At 53.9% G+C, this 20,490-nt stretch overlaps 11 protein-coding genes and 1 non-coding gene across 12 annotated transcripts; 9 read left to right on the top strand and 3 right to left on the bottom strand.

The window, feature by feature from the left end:
* Positions 1–417: 417 nt before the first annotated feature.
* P170DRAFT_438205 (uncharacterized protein) lies at positions 418–1,561 on the top strand. The gene has a single exon (XM_024849539.1). It carries the CDS (start codon positions 550–552, stop codon positions 1,393–1,395), a length of 846 nt encoding a protein of 281 aa, XP_024701703.1. The 5' UTR covers positions 418–549; the 3' UTR covers positions 1,396–1,561.
* Positions 1,562–2,784: 1,223 nt separating this feature from the next.
* P170DRAFT_457067 (uncharacterized protein) lies at positions 2,785–4,521 on the top strand (the record flags this gene model as incomplete). Its single annotated transcript, XM_024851679.1, has 3 exons — positions 2,785–3,465; positions 3,516–3,650; positions 3,704–4,521. The coding sequence occupies 3 exons, from the start codon at positions 2,785–2,787 to the stop codon at positions 4,409–4,411; spliced, it is 1,524 nt and encodes a 507-aa protein (XP_024701702.1). The 3' UTR covers positions 4,412–4,521.
* P170DRAFT_438203 (NAD(P)-dependent oxidoreductase) lies at positions 4,518–5,529 on the bottom strand. The gene has a single exon (XM_024849538.1). The coding sequence runs from the start codon at positions 5,338–5,340 to the stop codon at positions 4,612–4,614; it is 729 nt and encodes a 242-aa protein (XP_024701701.1). The 5' UTR covers positions 5,341–5,529; the 3' UTR covers positions 4,518–4,611.
* A 198-nt stretch (positions 5,530–5,727) lies between these two features.
* P170DRAFT_448304 (uncharacterized protein) lies at positions 5,728–8,344 on the top strand (the record flags this gene model as incomplete). Its single annotated transcript, XM_024850955.1, has 3 exons — positions 5,728–6,210; positions 6,269–6,652; positions 6,710–8,344. 3 exons carry the CDS (start codon positions 5,728–5,730, stop codon positions 8,342–8,344), a joined length of 2,502 nt encoding a protein of 833 aa, XP_024701700.1.
* A 348-nt stretch (positions 8,345–8,692) lies between these two features.
* P170DRAFT_477278 (uncharacterized protein) lies at positions 8,693–9,265 on the top strand (the record flags this gene model as incomplete). The annotated part of the gene is made up of 1 exon (XM_024853437.1): positions 8,693–9,265. The coding sequence occupies one exon, from the start codon at positions 8,693–8,695 to the stop codon at positions 9,263–9,265; it is 573 nt and encodes a 190-aa protein (XP_024701699.1).
* A 1,119-nt stretch (positions 9,266–10,384) lies between these two features.
* P170DRAFT_215428 (catalase) lies at positions 10,385–12,503 on the bottom strand. The gene is made up of 7 exons (XM_024842830.1): positions 12,234–12,503; positions 12,052–12,181; positions 11,761–11,995; positions 11,613–11,705; positions 11,143–11,562; positions 11,003–11,087; positions 10,385–10,952 (listed from the first exon to the last, which is right to left on the bottom strand). Exons 1-7 carry the CDS (start codon positions 12,262–12,264, stop codon positions 10,474–10,476), a joined length of 1,473 nt encoding a protein of 490 aa, XP_024701698.1. The 5' UTR covers positions 12,265–12,503; the 3' UTR covers positions 10,385–10,473.
* Positions 12,504–12,775: 272 nt separating this feature from the next.
* Positions 12,776–15,188, top strand: P170DRAFT_438200 (GMC family oxidoreductase). Its single transcript, XM_024849537.1, has 3 exons — positions 12,776–14,572; positions 14,622–14,785; positions 14,838–15,188. The coding sequence occupies exons 1-3, from the start codon at positions 13,033–13,035 to the stop codon at positions 14,916–14,918; spliced, it is 1,785 nt and encodes a 594-aa protein (XP_024701697.1). The 5' UTR covers positions 12,776–13,032; the 3' UTR covers positions 14,919–15,188.
* P170DRAFT_t155 lies at positions 15,046–15,117 on the top strand. The gene has a single exon. It is a non-coding gene; the product is annotated as a tRNA-Arg (tRNA).
* On the top strand, positions 15,181–15,878 carry P170DRAFT_438199 (uncharacterized protein). The gene has a single exon (XM_024849536.1). The coding sequence runs from the start codon at positions 15,327–15,329 to the stop codon at positions 15,777–15,779; it is 453 nt and encodes a 150-aa protein (XP_024701696.1). The 5' UTR covers positions 15,181–15,326; the 3' UTR covers positions 15,780–15,878.
* Positions 15,879–16,246: 368 nt separating this feature from the next.
* On the top strand, positions 16,247–16,833 carry P170DRAFT_511170 (uncharacterized protein; the record flags this gene model as incomplete). Its single annotated transcript, XM_024854858.1, has 2 exons — positions 16,247–16,617; positions 16,696–16,833. Exons 1-2 carry the CDS (start codon positions 16,270–16,272, stop codon positions 16,831–16,833), a joined length of 486 nt encoding a protein of 161 aa, XP_024701695.1. The 5' UTR covers positions 16,247–16,269.
* A 198-nt stretch (positions 16,834–17,031) lies between these two features.
* P170DRAFT_477272 (F-box protein) lies at positions 17,032–17,764 on the top strand (the record flags this gene model as incomplete). The annotated part of the gene is made up of 2 exons (XM_024853436.1): positions 17,032–17,505; positions 17,639–17,764. The coding sequence occupies 2 exons, from the start codon at positions 17,032–17,034 to the stop codon at positions 17,762–17,764; spliced, it is 600 nt and encodes a 199-aa protein (XP_024701694.1).
* Positions 17,765–17,902: 138 nt separating this feature from the next.
* P170DRAFT_411616 (putative MFS multidrug transporter) lies at positions 17,903–20,127 on the bottom strand. The gene is made up of 4 exons (XM_024846904.1): positions 19,436–20,127; positions 18,893–19,387; positions 18,167–18,840; positions 17,903–18,109 (listed from the first exon to the last, which is right to left on the bottom strand). The coding sequence occupies exons 1-4, from the start codon at positions 19,637–19,639 to the stop codon at positions 17,965–17,967; spliced, it is 1,518 nt and encodes a 505-aa protein (XP_024701693.1). The 5' UTR covers positions 19,640–20,127; the 3' UTR covers positions 17,903–17,964.
* Positions 20,128–20,490: the final 363 nt, after the last annotated feature.

Here is a 20,490-nt window from a genome sequence, read left to right as displayed (position 1 = left end):
ATCCTACCCTCCCAAAAGGGAAAACACTGAGCCAGAAAACTTGTCCGGCTATGGAACTTGCTCCGAATTAGGTTGTGGGTCCATGTGTGATTCTGTACAAAGGTGGGTGTCGGACAGGGTCCGTCATCCTTCCCCGGCGTCGGGTATGGGTGTCGTGGTGTTTGATATGACAGCCTCGTGGTCGAGAAGCCACCGCTGCAGACTGCGCCGCGTTTTGTGCAGTACGAGGAGGGGTTCTTCTGTGCAAGGACTCGGGCGAAATCCGGTCCGTTGCTTGACTCCGTGTTGGCTGGGTGGATGTGCAGGGGCGGGATGGAGGACAAGGATGGAGTGATGGCGTTTGGGAGGTGGGAGCCTCGTTCGAAGAGGTTCTTTGCCGCCTTCTAATGATTATAAATGGGAGCGTTGCTAGCTGCAAGCTGCTGTATAACCCAAATTATCAATCTCATTCCGAACCACATATAGAGCCAAGTCTCTCTCATACTTCTTCTCATACTCAGTTATCCCGTATCGTTTCTACTGAATCTAAACCTACCTTACCTCTTCACAATGGTCCAACCCCGTCGCAAAGGCGCTGCCCCTAACAAAGGCATCCACCCCCCAGCGCCCGCCCATATTCGCTCCAACCAACCTCGCCCCGGTCCCCAGATGCAATACCAACCTCAACACCGCAGCACCCACAGCGGATCCTCCCCTCAAATCAACCAGATCCGAAACCAGCAGAATGTGCAAGGCCGTCAGATCGCTCACCACGGTGCGCAGCTGAGCCAACACACCGCCGCGATCCAGCACCAGAATGCCGCACAGCAGCGCCAGAACGCGGCGCTGCGACAGCAAAACGCAGCGCAGCAGAGACAATTCGCCCAGCAGAACGCGCAGATGCAGAGACAGATGGCTCAGCAGAATGCCGCCATGCATCAGCAGCAAAGACAAATGGGACATGAGCTACAGAACATGCGAAACCAGCAGCAGCATTATCAACAGCAGCAGAAGAAGCAGAAGGGGAACGGCAAGAAGGTTGCAGCTGGTGCCGCGGCGGGTGCAGCGGCTGGCGTGGGAGGATACATGCTATACGAGCATTTGTCGGAGACGAATAATACCCATGAGCACATCATCTATGATCCCAGGCCGGAGAACAGCGATGATGAGAATGATCAGAATCAGGGTAATTCCTCGTCGGATGATGATGACAATGGATATGACGGTCCGTACGAGGAGCCTGGCTACAACAATGGGGGTTACGACAACGGGGGCTATGACAATGGCTACAATGGAATGGGGTCGCAGGAGAAGAACGACGGCAATGAATCCGACTGTTGTGGCTGTGGGAGTTGCTTCTGCTGTTGCTCGGATAACGACAACGACAATAACAGCGACTGCTGTTCTTGTTGCTGAGGCGTTGAGTGTTATTGGATTACTTCCTGTGGCACATCTTTCATTTCTTTTGTTTAGTGTTGCTTATATGTTTGGCTTACGATATTATGGCATTATATCATTCTTATCAATCCGTTCTGTCTGCATTTGTTTACCTGACGAATACCTAATTTGCAGAATGTTTGATTCATAGTTTGTGACCATTTCAGGGTCCTTCGCTTCTTGACTCTGCATATGACTGAGTCCCTTGTCAGAGAGGCTTTCATTTGGATTCATTGCTGTAGCGGCCATACAGGTGCATCCTACTTCGAATAAGAGATTACTGTTTGATTCCGCAGGCCTGTTCAGCCGCAGAAGTGTAAAGTCTCCATTTGGAATCTCATTCAAATTCAACCGCCATATCGTCAGCATGGCGCTCGGTCTAGATGGCTCTCTCGGGGCCAAGGCGAGGGTACGCCGGATCTTATTTGAGGAAGCTGGTGCCAATACACGCCACGCGCTGCTTGGCATTTCATATTGAACGAGTCGCAATGAACGGGGATAAACAGATTGAGTAGTGATGTGCAGGAGCAATTTATGACGGCCGGTTTTCTGTTGGGCTCTCAGGCACTCAGGTGTCTTTGGAAGAGTCTGCCGCCTTCTTGGTGCATGTTGACTCCGTCATGGCGGGAATCGTTGGGGCTGTAAGATGATTAGAATTGAGGTCTTGGGAAAGGAAGCTTAAAATCCCTGACTCGGAACCACAACCCTGCCTGTTCCTTGTCCAGACTTCGATGCAACGGCGATAAGCCAATGAGAGGAAGTATTATATTAAAATGATTTGTCAACATAATGTTTCGAGAGACATTTCACGTTATACTCCGAGTATCCAGCGTTTATAATTAATTTAAGCGCAAGTGTGACGCATTGCACATTATCTCATGGTGTTTTTCACGGATTCTGCAAATTTGAAAGCATCTACAAGTCTTAATCAGTCCGTGCATTATCGGCGTGCTTCCTGTTCAAGGGATTCTTTCATGGCCACTAAGAATCTCGAGGTTATAATCCAGGCTGCTTGAAGGATTCTCATTCCCTTTAATCATAAAATTCAGCTACTGCGCTGTAATCGTCGAGTAACCAAGCTGTTAACTTTATGTAATGGTAGGAAATATATAGGTATAGCATTTCTTGTAAAATTGTGCTATATGCCCCGATAAGGTAGAGTCTCCATCAAGAGAATTTCATTTCCTCATGCGGAAACAAGTTTGGCTTCGACACGCGGGGCAAAGCGCCAAGGACGCCATCTTTCGCACCAAAAATGAGTCAGCGGCCAAGCAATCGCAAAGCCATTCAGCGCACTAATCGGAGCTCAGTTCAGGGGTTTCGGAGGTTCGGCGTCTGACTCGTTCACCTCGCCCACAGCTGCCGACAATGCGTCCCAAGCTGTCTTTCAGGAAGCCTCGGAGTCGCGCGAAGGACGGACCGGCGTTTGTATTCGTGGATCAAGCCGACGGCCTCTCATCGGGGACTAGTGACCAAGACGCAAGGGCTGTTATCCGACGGCAGGCGGCACGCTCAGGTCGCAAGCACCGACGGGACGAATATGCGAGTCCGGAAACCAGGGATGGCCTAGTTGCTGCGACACAAAGTCAGACTGCAGAAGATGACGACACGTGGAACCGCAATATGCAGCTTAAGGTGTCGAGTCCCAGCCCTAAGCTTTCGCCTTCGCTCAATGGATACGAGACCCTGCGGGTGAAGTACAATTTCGACATCACCGATCTCACGAGTTTCACCGACGTAGACCTAGGACGAATCGCTTACTTGTCGCTCCGAGATCACCCCACTCGCCTGGCCAGTCTTCTGCAGAAACGGTCGTCTTCGTTCCTGGCCTTCCTGCCTAGTCGGTATGGGTCTAGTTCTTATCTCGATGATGCGATGCATTGTGTTGCTGCCAGGGCTGGTCAGATGCTTGGCTTTCCGGTTAGGGCTTCGACGCTCTCCGTGCTTTATGTCAAGGCCCTGCGCAGTTTACAGGATGTTATCCTGGATAAGGCCCAGATTCTAGGACCAGATGTTTACTGCGCTACCCGTTTGCTAGCTCTCTACGAGGTAAGCCCCACGCATTCGTTGAAGCGCTAGTCGTGACAAGGCTCACGTAGTTGCTCGGTCTACCTGACGCGAACCATTGGGTTCATCATAATCGTGGTGGCATTAAGCTCGTTGAGCTCAGGGGGCCGGCGAACCATCGAACCAGGTTTGACTTGATGCTTATTAAAAGTCAAGGCCCGTCTATTGTAAGTGATCCTTCACGAACCAAGCTCTACAGTCCTTTTCTTATGGTTGCAAGGTCATCGACAGTATGTATCGACAGGAAGCTTCATTCTTTGAGGCCCCGGAATGGCAAAAGTTCTTTAAGAATGCATCGATTGGGGATGCAGATCCGGATTTGAGTCTCTGGTGGGAGTTCTTCGGAGCGATTAGCTTCATGCCGGGGATTCTCAAGGATATGAGGCTTCTCTTTACAGATACATCATTTCAACTCGAGTGCAAAAGGCGAGCCTCGGAAATCCTCGAGCGGACAAGGAGGATGCACACATCGTTACATGAAAACCATATCCGCTACCAACGCAAATATCCCTGTCCACCATCTCTTTTCGACCTCCCCGCATCCGTCGAATCCCCCGATCGCGTCCGACTACGTGGATTCTTCTTGTATGTCATCATGTACATCAGTCGTGTTAAGGCGACACTCTCTCCGGACCAGAGCGAACGAGTGGCTAGCGAAGTTGAAGCGCAGGCATTTGCCACGCAGACCTTACTCATTGAGCAGATGACTGCGAGACTCGATCCGGCTATGACCTGGCATCTTGAGCAACGGAATGCACTGCCTTATTCAATTGTGCAGACGAGGGATGAGTGGCTCTCGGATGTAGACCCCAAAATGAGTCAGGAAGAACTCGAACTCTTCCTTGCGCGGCGGTGGCTGAAGTGGGAGGACTCGTGGAGAGATGCAGTCCTGAAAGCAGAGCTGACGGTGACCGAGATTTCTGAATGAAATAAATTTCTGGATAACTAACAGTCATTTTATAAGATACCTCTTTGTGTACATATGCAAACTGGCCACGAGGTACATTTATATTTCAAGAAAAATAATTAGGATACCAGAGTTATACATGCGCTTCTAACATATACCAACAAATAAATGCACTCTAATACCATACATAAAAAGCCGTCCCAATCCCATCTCATGGTCGTTTAGTTCGTAATCGAGGCAATCTTGTTATAAAACACAGTGTCTCTCTTTAGGACGAGGTTTTGGGCAATCCACCGCCCCGAGTCCTCCCTGGAGATACTATATCCAATAGCCTTGTAGATCGGCCCCGTCTGAGGGTCCTCGATACCCACGCGAACTTGCTTGGTCGTTACGCCGTCAACCAGTCTGCTCGGTCGAACAATGGTATAGGTTTCCTGACTCGCCACGAGAAGGTCTTCCATGGCTTTCTTGTCCGCCGCCGGAACCCTCAGCAGGTAGTCGTACACTGGGAACAAGGCGAGTGGGTAGTCGCGGCCGAATCGAGACGTTCCTGTGGTGCTGCAGGCGACGATGTACGGACTGCCGGAGACACCGTCGCGGCGGCGTTGATCCAAGGCCTCGAGTAGCGTCTTCATGCCTTTTTGGCACACCTCGGGGTCCTCGAGGGTGAGGAAGATTCCGTTCATGACGGGTTTTGATCCGATGGTGGTGATGACGGCGTCGACTAGTTTGCCGTCCTCACGTTGTAGGCATTTTGACACGGCTGCGACATCGTGTGCATCTCCCTTAACGATCTTGAGGTTTGAATCGTCAGAGACAATGCCTGCCAGCTTGGAGGGATCCCGACAAAGGGCGATTGCGCGGTCTCCGGAGAGAAGAGTGTGCTTGAGGGCTGCGAGGCCGACGCCGGTACTGGCGCCAAAGAACGCGATCGTCTGGACGCTGCGCATTGGGACTGATTGGTGGGTTTCTGTGAAGTGGAGCAATGTAGATCGGTTTCACTTGTTCGAGAAGAACTCAGGATAGCAGAAGAGCTGTGTGATTTGGTCTGTTTCCATCTTCGACGTTGGCTGGGATGTGCATGCTTTTTATCTTCATTCTAATCTTCCTCTCCGTCCGAGTTCGCGACAGAAAGAAACTATGCAGCAGTGAAGAGATACCGAAAGTGACCGACATCTCGCGTTTTTCTCGCGCGGCCTTGCGATTGGGGGCCAAAGAGCGCCTTCTCGTTGGTTGTGTTTGGCTTGAAGTCTCCACGCGGGAATTCTCGACCCGCTCGCGCAGAACTCGGTCGCTGAAGATCTCCAACAGGCGAATGCGATCGCAACGAGTCTCCAATGTCGCCCGAGAAAAACACGACTTCGCCCGCATCCAACCCCTCATCCGTCCCGAAACTACGCAGCTGCGTCGTCTGTCGCGCCCGAAAAGTCCGATGCGACAAGCTCTCGCCCTGTTCGAACTGCCGTCGCGCAAATATCGCCTGCGTCGTCCCATCGGCCGATCGTCCCCCGCGATGGGCTCGTCGTCTCGATGTCGCCAGCAATGCGGCTTCACATGAGGTCATGGAGAGGGTGCGAACACTGGAGAACTTGGTCAAGCAGTTGAGGGGGCAGTTGGCAGAGGCGAATGCTGCGGTCGTTCGGTCGGCGACTGGCGGTTCTGCTGTGAACTCTTCTGGCGGTTCGATGCACGATCACCAGGACTTATCTCACCAGAAATTGGAGGGCGATGTTCATGATCAGTTCGGTAGACTGGTCCTGCAAGATCCGGATCGAAGTCGCTATGTGAGCAGCGGGTTCTGGTCTCGCGTCAACGACGAGGTACTTCCGCTGCATTCGATGTTGTGCACAGCAGTCATACTAAACTGATCGTCTTCAGATAGATGGATTGAAGATAGACAACCGACCCCTTGGGTACGACGACTACGATACCTCAGAAGACGAGTCTTCGCCAGGGAAATCCCCGTCCACACAAGAACTCGATCGCACGCCCTCCGACCGTCATGCATTCCTGTTTCGACACAATATAAGCCCTTCCACCCCGGACCTTCGCGAATTCCATCCTCTACCATCTCAGATCCCATATTTCCTGGATGTCTTCTCGGAAAACATCAATTCCATCATCCGAATCGTTCACGTTCCAACTGTTGCGAAGATGATTCGCGATCTGCGCGGCAAACCAACATCCAGCCTGACTCCCTCCAATGAGGCCCTGATGTTTGCGATCTACTATGCAGCCATAACCTCCATGGAGGACGAGGAGGTAAGCAGGAACTGGGATTGTCTCGTCTGGGAATGAATACTCATGGTTCTACACCAGGTCACGGCCAATTTCGGAGTCACCAAGGTCGACCTCAATCTGAAGTATCGCCTCGGACTAGAACATGCTTTGGCCAAGGCAGATTTCCTCAATGTTCCCAACATTGTACTCGTCCAGGCACTGGCCATCTTTCTCTGCCTCGGTCGCCGTCACGATAGCCCCCGATCCGTCTGGATGATGACGGGACTCGCCATCCGAATGGCCCAGGCCCTTGGGTTGCACCGCGATGGCGCTCGCTTCAAGCACTTGACGCCTTATGAAATCGAGATGCGACGAAGAGCCTGGTGGGCCCTCTGTCTGATTGACGTGAGAGCATCCGAGGACCAGGGGACAGATTATACGATCGCCTACGGCAGCTTCGATACAAAGCTTCCTCTCAATATTAACGACGCCGATTTTGCGCCGGAGACCGTCGAGATGCCGCCGGCGCGCGAGGGTCTTACGGACATGACCCTCCCACTTGTATCGTACGAAACCTGCAACCTCACGAAAGAGATGATGACTCGCAGCGTCAAAGACGGTGCATCAAGCATGGAAGAACAGGGCCGGCTGCTCGGCGAGATCTATGAGAAGCTGGATCGAGGATACCTGCAATACTCCGTGGAGTCGGACAATATTGGCTACTGGACGGCGATTTTGATCACTCGACTCGTCATGGCGAAGATGACTCTTCTGATTTACCTTCCGATTCTCTCTCCTGCCCCCGGTGAGCAGTGCTCTGAAACGACTCGCGCGAAGCTATTCGTCGCAGCTATCGAAATCGCAGAGTACAACCATGCGCTGAACGCCGAGCCAGCATGTCGTCACTGGCGCTGGGTGTTTCAGACCTACACCCATTGGTATGCCATCGTCTTTCTGCTACTAGAGATCAACCGCCGGTCGTGGTCGCCGCTGGTCGAAAGGGCCTGGGTGGCACTTCATAGTCAGTGGTTGATTCCGGCTCAATCGCACATGGACAAGGACCTGCGCATTTGGGTTCCTCTGCGGAAGCTCATGGCCAAGGCGCGGAAACATCGCGACGTCGAGATCGTGCGTCTCAGAGGTGATTCTCAGGGTGCCGACCGGCTGGAAATCGAAGATGACGAGCTGCCCATCCCTGCAAGCTCTGGGCCGTTTCCTGATGGCTCAGATGTTGTTCGTCTTTTCCGTGAACGTTGGCGCCAGCTGTTCACGGCTGTAAGGGAGCCTGTAGATCGCATGCAAATCCGTGATGGGTCGGCAGAAAACAATAGAGCCCCAGATAAGACGAACTCCGCAGCATTGTCGAAATCCAGCTCCGTTGCGTATGGCATTCCTAGCGGTTCGGAGTCGATTCCGAACTTCGACTCGGGCTATCTTGGCTCCAGTTCGCTTCAAGATCCGCATCCGACAAAGAACGAGTATTCGTTCATACCGTCGGTCAATCCTGACCTGAATCCATTGAATCACAGCACAATTCTGTCAGACTCTGTCGGGATTGACAATCCCAATAACACCTCCTTCGGTCCTGGCTTTGTTCCCTGGTCGTGGAACGACGCGAGCTCATTTCTCGATAACTTGACGAGCGCGAGCGACGATGCTCTCGATGTTAATATGGACCTAGATGGCGAGATGAACTGGCTAGATTGGCTTGAATCCACCAAAGGGGTGGAATGAAGCAGGGCCAGATAGAAAGACCTAACTTCGCCCTCACATCTAGTCTCCCAAGGATTCTACAACCCGTAGCTCCCTGCCTGGCCCTAGACCCCACAATCTGGCCACGGCCTAGACCAATACCTCTTCTCTGGTTGGCTCCCTGCAGAGACAAAGCAGGCTTTTCCCATGTTTCTCAGCCGTTGATGTCGCCACCGTCGAGCTTCCCCGGATCCAAACGAATAATGACGTCACCATATCGCGCTTTGTGCTGCCCGTCAAACTCCCTCAGAGTTTCATTCTTCTCCTTATATCCTGGCCGTGGGCATCGTATACTGTGCCAAATACATCCACTCTTCCAGCCCAACCGAGATGTTGTCCCATCCACTCATCAGAGGAACCGGCCCTACGGCCCGCCGATACTTTCTTCAAGGCCTCTACCACCGTCCATCATACGCATCTCCCACCCTTCTATCATCTCGAGCACAGTCCTCCTCCTCCTCCAACCCCCAAAACAATCAACCCCCTCCTCCAGAGCTAGCCTTCGACCGCACAGCCCTCAACATCGAGCAGCACGAGACCTGCAAATGGGGCACCGACGACGCCGTCGCCAGCCACCAGTCCTCGTACGACCCGTCCATGACCTCGCCCGAGATCGAGTACACAGCCGAGGAGGCAGAGTTCAAGCTCGAGGGCGAGGACCACAGTCCGTTGTACGTCAGCCCTGCGAACCGCGAGGTCAGCGAGCTGCTGGATCCGATGGTCGGGGGGGCCGTTCATTGTGCGGATCGTCTGGGGCCGAGTGCCAGGGGCTGGACGAGGAAGCATAGGGTTGTGAGGATTAGGGATTTTCCGGGGAGTCGGTGGAAGCAGTATGAGAAGGCGTTGGAGAGGTTGAGGGTTCAGAGGGAGGGGGGAGGTGTTGGGAAGGATGGGAAGGTTTGATTGATTGGGTTGGTGGTGATAGGGTTGGGGGTTGGATTGTGTGTGTTGTGTTATTTTTGAAGATATCAGAATGAATAGAATCAATTATATGCATTTTCTCTTTCAAATATATCTATGGGCTAGCAGTTCCTTACTTCTAAACGATAGCATCGTCTCGAAAACTAAGACAAACACATACGATCCAATGAATGCATCAGTCACTCCTCCCAATCTCCCCCGCAATCAAACCTGCAAAATGTCCAACTCCATCGCCAATAACCAGCTCATTGGCCAGGCTGACTCCGGCTTCATCGGACTGGAGCGATCGACCCTGCGGGACCAATCAGCCCGACGCCAACCACGCGATGGATTCGCTTCGCCCCATTCCACGGGGTGACTGACCATGCGACTGGGATGCTATCCTGGAATGACATCACCTGCAACAGTAGCACCAATCTGCGTCCAAATAAGCAGTGCATAGCCCTATCACATCCGCGATCCCTGGCGCCCCGGGACGGCTGCATTGTGCCTTGCCATGGAAGGATGAAGGAATGGTTGGCATTGCATGGCGTGGCATGGCACGGGGTATAAATCCGAGGGACCCGTTCTTTCTGTCGTGTTCTTATTTAGATGTTGAGTGTCCGTTTTATATCATCTATTTGAAAGCTAGACGCATTCTATATTCCTCACACTACTGAAAACTAAAGCTATACACTCCAAACCCTACCGGAGCGCTTCAAAATGGGCCTCTTCTCCAAAAGCAAATCCGAAAAACCCCAAGCTCAACCTGAAGACAAAAAAGACAAAAAGCCCCTCGCCGATCCAGCCTACACATGGGGCATCACGCCGACCGCAGAACACAAGTCCACAGACCCCTACATGGACAAGAACCACCCCGTGCATAAAATCCCGCTCGAGAAGCAAGAGAAGATGCGCCAGAAGCGAATCGACCCCGTGGCGAAGGCCGAGATGGACGAGGCGCTGAAGGGCGAGGGCGGATTCTGGGCGAAGTTCGCTGGGACGAGTATGGGTGGGGGGTATATTAAATGATTAATCTCATTTTCTTGTTATATGTACACGGTGTTTGTTGCTATTTGCTGGAATGGATGAATGGATGGAAGATACCATGTTAAGAATTCATTAAATATAACCCAACTCCTGCGCTCTATGTATGGAATGCTCCCCTAAGCCAATCTATCTCTATGTGTCTATGGATCCACTTCTATCTTCTACAACCGCGCAGTCCCCTTCAGCTTGGCCTCGATCATCTGGCCGATGCGAGGATCCACCCGGCTGAACATGGCGATCGTGGCATCCCGGATCTGGGGCGGAATGTCCTCCAGCGTCTCGGACACGTTGGCGATCCACTTGCGGCGCTCGGTCTCGTCAAACACATTGGTCCAGAGCGCGCGCGGCTGCACGAAGTCCTCGTCGTCGACGGGGGTCTCGTTGAGTCCCAGCACGCCGCCGGACCGCAGGAACTCGTTGTGGCGCACCTCCTGCACGGACTGCGAGCGCACGCCCGGCGTCAGCGTGCTGCGCACGTAGTTCGGGTCGCCGTTGTAGTTGTTGGTCATGGTCATCTTGCCATCGCGCTCGAACGGCGCGTACACGGGGCAGACGGGCCGGTTGGACGGCAGCTGGGTGTAGTTGGCGCCGAGGCGGTAGCGCTGCGCGTCGGGGTAGGCGAACATGCGGGCTTGGAGCACTGGAGTGGGTTAGTTTGGATGACTCTTGGGGATGGGCTAGATGACGTACTGGGATCGGGGGTCATGGCGACACCGGGAACCATGTTGGACGGGGAGAAAGCGGCCTGCTCGATCTCGGCGAAGAAGTTGCCGGGCTAATCTTGATATCAGCATCTGTTCCACCGAAAAGGGGCTGGGTGGCTGTCTCACGTTCTTGTTCAGGGTCATCTGGCCAACCTCGATCAAGGGGAACTCCTTGTGAGGCCAGATCTTGGTGATGTCGAAGACGGCACGGCCGTAGGTCTCGGCCTGCTCGGGCTCCATGACCTGGACGTACAGCTTCCAGGCGGGGTGCTCGCCGCGCGCGATGGCGTCCCAGAGGTCCTGGCTGTGGAAGTCGGCGTTGGCACCGGCCATGCGGGTGGCATCGTCGGGCTTCATGGTCGTGAAGGGCGTGACGGGGCGGAAGTGGAATTTGCAGTAGCGGAATTTGCCGTCAACGCCGACCAGCTTGAAGGTGTGCACACCGAAACCGCTGACGCGGCGGATGGAGTCGGGGATACCGCGGGAGCCAAAGAGGTGCATGAGAGTGTGGACACTCTCGGGTTGGTTGGCGTGGAAGTCCCAGAACTAGTAGCTGTCAGTTTGAGGGTGTTGTAGAGGGTTGACGGAGTGCTTACCATGCCCCAGTCGGGACGGTTGGTGGCCGGGTGCTTCTTGTGACTCCGGTTCAGGGAGGGGAAGCGAACGGGGTCGCGAACGAAGAACACGGGCTGCTGACTGTTAGAGCGAAGAACACGAACATGGACACTCGCCGGTGAAACATACAACATGGTTGCCGACAATGTCGTGGTTACCCTCCTCGGTGTAGAACTTGACCGAAAAGCCACGGACGTCGCGCACGGTGTCGGCGCTACCCTTTTCACCGCCAGTGGTGCTCAGACGGAAGAGAACGGGCGTCTTTTTGCCAACGCCGTTCATGAACTTGGCGCAGGTCAGATGCGAGATGTCGTTGGTGACCTGGAATTCACCCCAGGCACCGGCCGCCTTAGCGTGGACAACTCTGCAGGATGTCAGCGCTAAGCTCGTGAGATCGCAGAGATAAGGCGGTTATCTTACCGTTCCGGGATCCGTTCCCGGTTGAAATGCGTCAGGGTCTCGATCAGAAGGGTGTCCCCCAGGGTGGTGATTGAGCCACCGCCGTAGGTCGGCAGGGTCTGACTGACCGAAGGGTCAGGAAGGGGCTGGCCTGCATGTTGGTTAGTCAATGGCAGTCGGAGCAGGACAAGCTTTAGACGTGCCTTCGGCCAGGGTATAGACAGGCTTGGACATGGCGCGAACGGGAAGATGAATGTCAAAAGATTGGGTTGACACACGAGAATGGAGCTTTTCCCACTGTCGCACCGGGGAGCTCCATTTTATTTATATCCAGCGTCGAAATTCGTGTCCCGTCCCAACACACCCGAAACCCACAATCACCTCGGGCACCCGACCGAGGCGGCGGCGCATGGACTCAGAAATTTCTGTTGATAAGGCCCCGAGACAAATCCGGTGGCTTCTAGCGCCAAAAGTGGATGAAGCCCGCCAGAAATGCTATCTCATGAGGGGAAATTCCGGTATTTTTAGGGCTTCCCCTCACGCAGCTTCCCCTCACGCGGGGCGTCCCACGTAAGCCGCAAGCCACGCGCCGTGATTGGCCAATTCCGAGACCTGTGGCTGGCCGCGGGCTGTCCGATTGGATGCCGACGGAAGGCCGAGTCTGTGCCGAAAGCCACGCCAGTCCAGCCCTGTCGAAGTGTTGCCCGGCAGGATGCATGCCGTCATCTCCTGCAGCGTTCCTATACTCGTGCGGTGTTTTCACCAGTTTCCTATTCGGATGTCATGGAACACGGAACACGGCACTGCGATGGACGTCTTTGAGTTTCACGCAAGTTGGGGATGGGATTCTCTTCACTATGGCGGACGTAGAATATATAAAGGCGACGGTGGACGGTCGATTCTGGCATCATCAGCATCTCATTCAAAGCAATCAAGCAGTCAATACAAACATTTCCTTACAGGTCTCTTCTCTCTGAATATCTTCAACCAAACACATACATCATGTCTTCAGTTACCAACGGCTCCCAGTACGACTTCATCATCGTCGGTGGAGGTACTGCCGGAAACACCATCGCCGGTCGTTTGGCTGAAAACCCCAATGTGCGCGTGCTGGTGATCGAGGCCGGCATCGACAACCCGCACGAGGTGGAAGACATCACCACTCCCTCCAAGGCCTTCGGTCTGCGCGGCAGCAAGTATGACTGGGCCTACAAGACCACCATGATCAAGCGCGAGGACTACGAGCGAGTGGAGAAGCCCAACACTCGCGGTAAAGTCCTCGGTGGTAGCTCTTGTGCCAATTACTTTACCTGGATTCCCGGTTCCAAGGCCACCTTCGACGACTGGGAGGAGTTCGGCGGGCGCGACTGGACCTGGGACAACTGTGTGGAGTATCTGCGCAAGTGTGCCACCTACCATGACGACGAGAAGCTGTACCCCTCAGATCTGTCGAAGATCGGAACCGGTGGGCCGCTGCAAATCTCCCATGCGGAGCTCGTCCCCGAAATGCAGCCCTTCCGCGATGCCCTCACCCAGGCGTGGGTGTCCAGCGGCGAGCCTCTGACCGAGGACATTTTCGCCGGCGAGATGCACGGTCTCACCCACTGCGTGGACACTATCTACCAGGGTCAGCGACAGGGTAGTTTCCTCTACCTTCTCAACAAACCCAACGTGACTGTGCTGTCCTCGGCGCAATCGAAGCGTCTCATCATCGACCCGGCCACCCGCGTCTGCTCCGGCGTTGAAGTCATCAACCCGGCCACAGGGGCACAGACCAGCGTGTATGCCACGCGGGAGGTCATCCTGTCGCAAGGCGTCTTCGAAACGCCCAAGCTGCTGATGCTCAGCGGAGTGGGTCCCGCAGAGGAGCTCTCCAAGCACGGCATTGATGTCATCCTGAATTCCCCACACGTTGGTCAGCACCTTCTAGACCACCCCATCGTGCCGTTCGTGCTGCGGATCAAGGACGGCTTCGGTCTGGACGACCATCTTCTCCGCGCGGGTCCCGCCAACGACGCCGCCGTTGCCGCCTACCGACGCGACAAGACCGGACCCGTCGGCTCGGGTCTGCTGGAACTGGTCGGTTTCCCTCGCATCGACGAACGATTGAACCAGTACCCAGCCTACCGGGAGGCGAAGGCGGCCAACCAGGGCCTGGACCCGTTCGGACCCGGCGGCCAGCCTCACTTTGAGCTGGATTTCGTGGGCATGTTCAGCTCCGCGTTCCAGTGGCACTACCCGGTGCCGAAACAGGGCAACTACATGACTGTGATCGTGGATCTGCTGCGTCCGGTGTCCGAGGGCGGCGAAGTGAAGCTGAACAGCGCCAACCCCTTGGTGCAGCCCAACATCAACCTGAATTTCTTCGGCAGTGACCTTGACGTGTTGGCCATGCGTGAGGGTGTTCGCTGGACCTACGACGTCCTCACCAAGGGGGCCGGATTCAAGGACATCGTGGAGCAGGAATACCCGTGGGAGATGCCGCTGCACTCGGACGAGGCGATGAACAAGGCGGTGTTGGAGCGCAGTCAGACTGGATTCCGTGAGTGCTTTCGTCTTCCCCTCTGACACCCGTCGCTAATATATTTTAGATCCCTGCGGAACCGCTCGTCTGTCGAAGAGTGTCCACCAAGGTGTAGTCGACTCGAAGCTCCGGGTCCACGGCATCCGCAATCTGCGCGTGGCAGATGCGTCGGTGATCCCAGTCATTCCCGACTGTCGCATCCAGAACTCGGTCTACATGATCGGCGAGAAGGTAAGGTCGGCTCATTGGAAGGATACGAGAATGATACTAACCGACGTGACAGGGAGCCGACATGATCAAAGCCCAGCACAAGGATTTGTACGAGATGAAGAACATTGCCTATTTCGTGCCCAGTCGACTGTAGAATGAGGGGGGTGAAGAAGAGAAGAGGAATGAAAGAAGGAAGTTCTGGGGAAAGGGAAGAAAGCGGGGAAGTGATTGAGATTTGTCTTGCTTCAAGAAAGTATTTTCTGGCCGGAAAGTCAAGAACGGGTCTCGTGGCGCAATGGTAGCGCGCTAGCTTCCGGTGCTAGCGGTTGTGCGTTCGAGTCGCACCGGGATCGTCTTTTTTTTGTTTTTTTTGTCTATCTGTGTTCCATTACGGATCCTCCCGCTTAATTTATTTGATCTGAACTTCTCCTTGACATATAATTATAGTGCTGATGTAGAAAAAATGCGCGATGGGATCCGTCATACTGACTCACCCCGACCAAACTGACTCTCTGACTGTGCCATCTTATCACCCAAGACACCATTCAAATACTCCATCGTCATGTCGGCCACCCAACGTGCTCTCCGCATGCCCGAGATCGTCAGCAGCATCATCCTCCATCTCGACGCCGTCTGGAGCTATCACAGCCGTCGCCGCGCGCACTACCTCTTCTGCTGTCTCCTGGTGAATAAACTCTGGTATCGTGAGGCCGTCTGGTACCTGTGGAGGCACATCTGCTTCGGTGGCGTTTGGATACCCGTGGACCACTACTTCCAGCCCATTGCGCCGGAGCGGAGGCAGTTCTATGCTGATCTGGTCGAAGCAACCAGCTTGCACTACTGCTATAAATACAAGAATAAACACCCCGACCTGGACGGATTGATTTTCCCGCGTTTAACATCTCTCGCCTACTATACTGAGGTTGCCTTCGAGGATGTCGGTTACCCTCCTCCTGCAATCAATGCACCTCGGCTCAAGCACATAACCTGGAGGACTTGTACGTGGGACTGCTGATTCCTGGAGAGCGGATGCAGCTGAAGGTGAAGATTCTGAGCCTCAGTGGATGTCGATCAATGGCAGCGTCTTCCTTTTTTTGCGTGGTTTCCCAATAGCATGAACTAATTAATTAATCGGTCAGCCAGAGGGGCTTGGCTTCTGTTTGTCCAACCAGTGTAGTGCCAAGTGCCATCTAGAATGTAGACCACTTGTAAAGGCAGAGTATGACTCACCGTAGTGTAACTATCCCCGGACTATATATCCATGAATACCAGTTCAACATCGCAAGAACCCACCAAACATCATGGCAACCAATATGTTCGCCGCCCAGCGAGTGCTCCAACTGCCCGAACTGCTCAGCACGATCTTCATGTTCATCCAACTCTGCGACAACTTATTCGAGGTCGTCACGGTGGTCGACTCCGACACGGGAGACGAGGACTACTGAAATCGCGATCGTATCCTGCTCAGTTGCGCCCTCGTGAATAAGTTCTGGTATCACGAAGCCATGCCGTACTTGTGGAAAGACCTCATTCCCTACGGCCGCTACCACAACCTGGAACACTTTTTGGGCCCCATTGCTCCGTCGCGAAGGCAGTTTTATGCGGGGTTTATCGAGAATGCCACCGCGAGTAGTTGCTATGACGCTGATGAGGATGATCACTCGCCGCTGAAAGGGACCATCTTTCCTCGCCTGACTTCTCTTACTCTCTGTGTTGATCTGATCGGCTATTACGTCCCTAGGATTCAGGCGTCCCGGCTCAGAATCCTGGACATTGATCCTCGGCACGAGCCGACGAAGCCGGTGATTGTCTTGGGTGCTGAGATGATGGAGGAGGTGATGGAGCAGATTCCGGTATGTTGTCCTGCTTTGGCTTTATGAGTTAGCAAATGGCTCGTTTGTGCCCGCGGACTGATTAGACAATGGGTGTAGGATATCTTCCCTGATGTGGAGGAGTTGAGGTTTATTGACACGGCGGATCTTACCCATGACATTGCGAGAATGCTGCGAGAGCGGCTGCCAAAGCTCAAGGTGTTGGATCTCTCGATGTGTGGAATAACTCATGTGTAAGATAGCTCTTGAGAGTGAATGTGCTTGGTTAGCCTACTGCCAGCTACTTGCTATTGTCCCACCAGAGTCTAGTTACATCCTAGCTTTGTAGAGGGAATGCCTTATCCTCTCTAAGCAGTGGACTCACCCATAGAGTAGGTTCCATCTTACGCACTGCCATCGATCTTCTTCTCTCAACCAACTCAATATCCTCTCACCATGGCGACCGAAGTGTCTGCCGCCCAACGTGCCCTTCACTTGCCTGAGCTGCTCAGCATAATCTTCATGTTCCTTCACATCTCCCCCGATCGGTTTGACGACCTATATGCGGAAACAGTTCCAGTATCCATAAGCTGGGGCGGTGATGTTGACACTCTACGCAACTGCGCCCTGGTGAACAAACGTTGGAATGACGAGGCTGTGCGGTACCTGTGGAAAAATTTCTCCCACGACGACATATCCCTGGAGTACTATCTTTTCCCTATCGTTCCTTCGCGGAGGCAGTTCTACGCTCAGCATATTGAAGCCGCCAACTGGCATAATTGTGGTTACTACGATCATCACGCCTCCTGGATGAGCGAATTGATGTTTGCTCGTTTAACGATTCTATTCAAATATTATTCTGATGGATGCTCGGATTACGATTATTCTCCTCCTCCGCACATCAACGCGCCCCGACTCGAGGATGTCGAGGTGGAAATTTGCCGTGGGGATTGTGACATTCTTACAATGTTTGAACAGGATTTTAGTAGGACCCCGTTCCCACCTTTCTCTTGTCTGTAGATTCATTTGCCGTTTACTGACTGGTTGGATGATGGTCTCTCAGACCAAGAAGGCGAAGATTCTAGCTCTGACAAAGCAGGTGGAGATTCCAATTCAAGTGAAGGACACGAAAGTCCCGGAAATGGTGCAGGACACAGCTAAGGCACAGGGGTCGCGAGAAGGGTTATGATGACTCGGATTGGTAGATGGTGGACGAAGAAGGTAGCTCTGCAGAGTGATACAGTGGAATGCATTTAAGTGGTTTAACTTGTCTTGCTGAATTCGTCCATGTCATGGAGGCAGGTATTTCCTCTTTCTAAAACATATTGTCGGGAATAAACGAGCATCCAAAACCGTACCATACGAGATAAGCTCCTTGGACATCTACGATTACTTCTCCCCTCGAACATCCGCATGCCATCGATGACCCTGCCAGTGCAGCAATGCCGTCGGAATAAAACTGACCCCCATGATCAACGCCGTGACAACCCCGGAGCTATTCGCGATGCCCACACTCTCAAACATATCCGTGAACCTGTTCATCCCGTTAGTTATCCAGCATAACCAAAAACCAAGTAGGATAAGAACGTACCAAAAAGGACCAATAAACCCCCAGGTGGACCGCACAAAGTTGATAAAAACGCCCACACTGCCGGCGTCCTGCGGATACGTGTCAACCGCATACGTCGTCAACACCGTCGTGACCACCTGGTTGCCGAACGCCGCGATCCCCGTCCCCACGACCGGCACCACCGTCCACTGCCCCTGCGTCGCCTGTTCCGTGCAGACCAGGAACACCACCATCCCCGCGATACTCACTAGGAAGCCCACGTAGCTGAGCCAGAGCCGGTACTCGGGTGCGGGCTTCTCGCCGATGCGTCGGGCGCGCGTGTTCATCCATACGTCGGACATGACACCGCCGAGCTGTTCGCCGAGGAGGGAGCCGATGATGAGGCCGAGGAATTGCAGGCCGAGTTGTTGGGCGTTGAGTTCGAATTTGCTCTGCAGGAGTTGTGGCACTTCGACGGAGTTGAGGACCGAGGCGAAGACAAAGACCATGGCGTAGGCGACGGCGGCGAGGAGGACGGGGATGTTGGTGAAGAGGGTGAGCGGGTGCAGGAATTCGGAGATGGTGAAGGGGGCTGGGTCGATTCGTCGGATTGCGACGTATTGGTGCTTGAAGGAGGAGGTCGATTGCATGTCGGAGCCCAGGTAGCGGGTTTCAGGACCGAAGAATATGTAGAGAATGAATTCGCAGGCGTTTGTCTGGAGAGTTAGACTTGATGATATGTTTTTGGGGCAGGGATGGGTAGCTCACGATGGCCAGGATCCAGTAGATCCAGCGATATCCCACTCGCTGTGCCACGAAGCCAAAAATAAACGGACCGACGGGAACCCCTAGGGTCACCATGACCGTCCAAATGCCCATGTATCGAGCTCTTTCTCGCTTGAAGAAGGTCTCCATGACCACGGCGCTGCCAATAGCCATGGCGGGAGAGATGAAAAACGCCACGAGGGCCCGACAGGCCGCCATCGAGGCATAATCGGGACTTTTGGCACAGCCGATGTTGCAGACGCAGCTCAGGATGAGAGAGAGGAGGAAGATCGGTCTTCGTCCAAATCGATGCGATAGCGGCTTCCAGAACAACGGGGCGCCTCCCAGGATGGCGATCTGGAGAGACGTCAGGTAGCTGACTCGCTGCAGCGACACGCCCACGTCGACCGAGATCTCCTCGTAGGCACAGATGATGGCCGCCGCTGTGAACGTGCCCATGCAAGCATGAAAGGCTACGAGACTGAGATTGGCCACTTTCTACCACTTGTTAGTGATGAGTTCCAGCCTCGGGACGAACAAGCATACCTTCCAGAGCGGCCAGTTGTACGGATCTGCCGGGTCATTGCTCGGAATCGGATCCAGATCCAACGTGCCATGTCGTTCCAGGAGATAGGCTCGATGAGACTCCGACAGCAGACTGGTCGGATCCAAGGACTCCAGCGCCGCTTCGGTCTTTTCGAGGTAATCCGAGTGCGACTTGGACGCAGACATCGTATGTTCGGACGCCATCACGCAGCAGATCTCCACGGTCAGGCCACCCTGCGCCGTGAGAGCGAGCGAGCGAAGGTCATAAAAGTCGGACCCGGGGGCGGGTCCGGAGCGGGTGGAATCGAATCAAAGCATCATCCCTTCTAGGGCCGGGGAAAACGCGGGGTCCCGAGTGGATTCCCCCATTCAGCAGCGATTATCACGGTGGATTCGTTAACCAGCCATTCATCGTGGGCAGAATCCTCTCATTTCCGGTGGAGCTGACGTTTCCGCGGTAATTGAGGCCAGGTCATTACTGCCGTCGGAGTGTGTGGCAGGGGGATCCTCCTTGCGTCTCCTGTGTCTCGGCTGCCAATGTCCCGGGCATCGAGGGATCGCACCGAGGAGAAAAAGTCCGAGGCTGATCAACTGCCGAGTAACATTCCGTGCGTCTGATAGATGCATTATCTCCGGACAATTCCTCGTCGCGTTGCTTGGGTTGCTTGTGTTCGCTGGTGCCTTGGGCCAAGGCGGTTGGCGTTGTTGGCACTTGGCGTGAGGGATTTGGAGGTCATCATTTCATCAGGACCAGGTTCAGGCAGGTCCTCTTGGACAGACAGAGGATCTGATTGATTGATAATGGGTCATGCGGTGGAAGTCGTGCTGCTGGTGCAATCTGTGGACGGGATTGGTAAGAGTTACAAATCATCAAGGTAGCTTGAAGCAGTTAATGCAGAGGGTCTTCAGTGTCACCTCTGGTCTTTCGCCCCCTTTTTGTCTCTGTGGATCTTTTTATCTTCATTGCTTTTGTTTAAAAATTCCCTCTGGTTGAATACATCTTGAACAGGTAATCTCACGACAATTGCAGCGATGATCACTTAATATCCTAGCGG

Source organism: Aspergillus steynii (assembly GCF_002849105.1).
Source record: "Aspergillus steynii IBT 23096 chromosome Unknown P170scaffold_6, whole genome shotgun sequence".
NCBI lineage: Eukaryota > Fungi > Ascomycota > Eurotiomycetes > Eurotiales > Aspergillaceae > Aspergillus > Aspergillus steynii.
Note: the sequence above shows the minus strand (reverse complement) of the source record. Positions and strands in the feature narration are given on the sequence as shown.